The 2,871-nt window shown below is 66.8% G+C and overlaps 1 protein-coding gene across 1 annotated transcript; it reads left to right on the top strand.

Annotated features, from left to right (window-relative positions):
• The first annotated feature begins 732 nt into the window (after nt 1-732).
• TBCB (tubulin folding cofactor B) lies at nt 733-2,865 on the top strand. Its single transcript, XM_026064058.1, has 4 exons — nt 733-994; nt 1,085-1,276; nt 1,366-1,438; nt 2,290-2,865. Exons 1-4 carry the CDS (start codon nt 736-738, stop codon nt 2,405-2,407), a joined length of 642 nt encoding a protein of 213 aa, XP_025919843.1. The 5' UTR covers nt 733-735; the 3' UTR covers nt 2,408-2,865.
• The last annotated feature ends 6 nt before the right edge of the window (nt 2,866-2,871 follow it).

Here is a 2,871-nt window from a genome sequence, read left to right as displayed (position 1 = left end):
CCGGCCCCGAAATGGGTTTCCAAACGGCCACCAGATCCGTGCTCCCGGTGGTGCACAATTTGGCTGCTCCTGTCCCAAAACGGCCGCCGGATCCGCGCTCCTGGCAGCGCCTGATTTGGCTGCTCCTGTCCCAAAATGGCCGCGGGATCCATGCTCCCGGCAAGGCCCGATTCGGCCGCTCCTGTCCCAAAACAGGTTTCCAAACGGCCGCCGGATCCGCGCTCCTGACAGTGCCCAATTTGGCCGCTCTTGTCCCGAAACGGGTTTCCAAACGGCTGCCGGATCCGCGCTCCCGGTGGTGCCTGATTCGGCCGCTCCTGTCCTGAAACGGGTTTCCAAATGGCCGCTGGATCCGCGCTCCCGGCGGCGCCCGTTTATGAGCCCAGTTTGGGGCCGGATCAGCTAAATCAGGTGCTGCCGGGAACGTGGATCCAGCTGCCGTTTCGGAGCCCTTTTTGGAACTGGAGCGGCTGAAACGGCTGCCGGATCCGTATTCCTGGCAGCACCCAATTTGGTCACTCCTGTCCCAAAATGGGTTTCCAAATGGCTGCCAGATCTGCGCTCCCGGCAGTGCCTGATTTAGCCAATCCGGCCCCAAAACAGGCTCCCAAACGGGCGCTGCTGGCAGTGCGGATCCAGCTGCCGTTTCGGATCCCTTTTTGGGGCCGGAGCGGCTGAAACAGCCGCCGGATCCGCATTCCCGGCGGCACCCAGATTGGCTGCTCCCGTCCTGAAATGGGTTTCCGAATGGCCGCCGGCTCCGCGCGCTCCCACCTAACGCCCGATTCAGCAGCCAGCCGGGGTGGGGCCGAAGCCGGAGCGATCGGAAGCTTCTCCGGGGGGGGGTCGCTCCGGCTTCTCCGGCGTCTCCATCGCGACCCGGCCGCTCTCCCGCAGGTGATCGACCGCAGCGGCGCCCGCCTGGGCCAGTTCGAGGACGTGTCGCAGGTGCCCAAGTACGAGATGCCCGAGAGCGAGTACGACAAGCGGCCAGGTACCGCGCGACAACACCCCGTTCCCCCCCAACACCCCCCAACCCCCGCGGTGACGGTGACACCGGTGACGGTGTCCCCGTTTCCCGCAGAATCCCTGCGCTCCTTCCTGCAGCGGCGGCAGCTGGGCCGCTACGCCGAGGCGGAGGACCGCCGGCGGCGGCRGTGCGACGGTGACGGTGACGGTGACGAGCGGGCGCTGGCCGCCCGCATCCCCCTGGGCTCCCGCTGCCGCGTGCGGGTGCCGGGGCAGCCGGCCAAGCGCGGCACCGTCATGTACGTCGGTGAGTGGCTTCCCGCTTTCTCCCTACGGATGAGCCGGAAGCTTCCCGTGCCGCTCTGTTCCCATTCCGTTCCTTTTTTTTTCCCGCAGGGCCGACGGATTTCAAGCCRGGCATTTGGGTGGGCGTGCGCTACGACGAGCCGCTCGGCAAGCACGACGGCAGGTAGGCCGGGCGCCGGCTCCGGGTTTGCCCACCGGCATCCTTCCCGCTCGGATTGGGGAACAGGGATAGGGGGGTCGGAGACCTTCAGGCTTTTCCTGGTCTGATTGGGGATGGAGCATGGGGCCTCTGGAGCCCCCTGGGTTCTTCCCGTTTGGATCGTGGATGGAGGACGGGGCCTCCGGAGCCCCCCGGGTCCTTCCTGCTTGGATTGGGGATGGAGCACGGGGCCTCCGGAGCCCCCGGGCCCCTCCCACTCGGAGCGGGGATGGAGCACGGGGCTTCTGGAGCCCCCTGGGCTCTTCCCACTCGGCTCAGGGATGGAGGACGGGGCCTCCGGAGCCCCCCTGGGCCATTCCCACTTGGATCAGGGATGGAGCATGGCACCTCCGGAGCCCCCTGGGCCCTTTCCACTTGGATTGGGGATGGAGCATGGGGCTTCTGGAGCCCCCCTGGCTCTTCCCGCTCGGATCAGGGACGGAGCATGGGGCCTCCGAAGCCCCCTGGGTCCTTCCYGCTTGGATCATGGATGGAGCACAAGGCCTCCAGAGCCCCCTGGGCCCTTCCCGCTCAGATTGGGGATGGAGGACGGGGCCTCTGGAGCCCCTTGGGCCCTTCCCACTTGGAGCGGGGATGGAGCACGGCACCTCTGGAGCCCCCCGGGCTCTTCCCACTTGGATCCGGGATGGAGCACGGGGCTTCCGGAGCCCCCCAGGCCCTTCCCGCYCAGATTGGGGACGGAGGATGAGGCTTCTGGAGCCCCCCGGGTCCTTCCCGCTTGGATCGGCGAGCACTCCCGGTGCTTCCGGAGCCTCTTTCCCACTATCCGGTGCTACCGCGGGGCTTTTCCGCAGCGTCAACGGCCGGAAGTACTTCGAGTGCCAGCCCAAGTACGGCGCCTTCGTCAAGCCGCCCAGCGTCACCGTGGGCGACTTCCCCGAGGAAGACGACGGCCTGGAGGACGAGATGTGATCCGTGGCCGGCGCTCCGGCGTTCCGGCGCTCCGGCGTTCCGACGCCCGCTCCGAGAGGGACGCTCACCGTCACCGCGGTGCTTTTTTTTTTTGTTTCTTTCCTTTTTTTGTGTGTGTGGAAAAGGCCCTTTTTCTCCTTCTTTCCGCTCCGGGCCGAGCGGAGCCGCTCCGGATTGCCGCCATCTCCCGAATCCCAGGGGATGCGGCCGGCCCGGCTCATCCCAACGATGCCGGCGGCTCTGTTCCCGCATACGGAGCCTCCTCGGCACCCAGCGACCGCTCTGCCCCATCCCGGTGCTTTTTACCCCGTTTCCGTGCCGCTTCCTTTGTTTTTTTGTTGTTCATCCCGTCGCTCCGAGCGCTGCTCCGGCCGGATTTCTCCGCTCGGCGCCTCCCTCCCGCCCGTCCCCTGCCGCTTTTGGGGACGAAAAGGGGGGTTTTGGGCTCCCCCTAAGTTATTGTC

This window comes from Apteryx rowi, unplaced genomic scaffold (assembly GCF_003343035.1).
Source record: "Apteryx rowi isolate R43461 unplaced genomic scaffold, aptRow1 scaffold_2076, whole genome shotgun sequence".
Classification (NCBI taxonomy): Eukaryota; Metazoa; Chordata; class Aves; order Apterygiformes; family Apterygidae; genus Apteryx; species Apteryx rowi.
The sequence above is the reverse complement of the archived record's forward strand: the minus strand, read 5'-3'. Positions and strand labels throughout refer to the sequence as shown.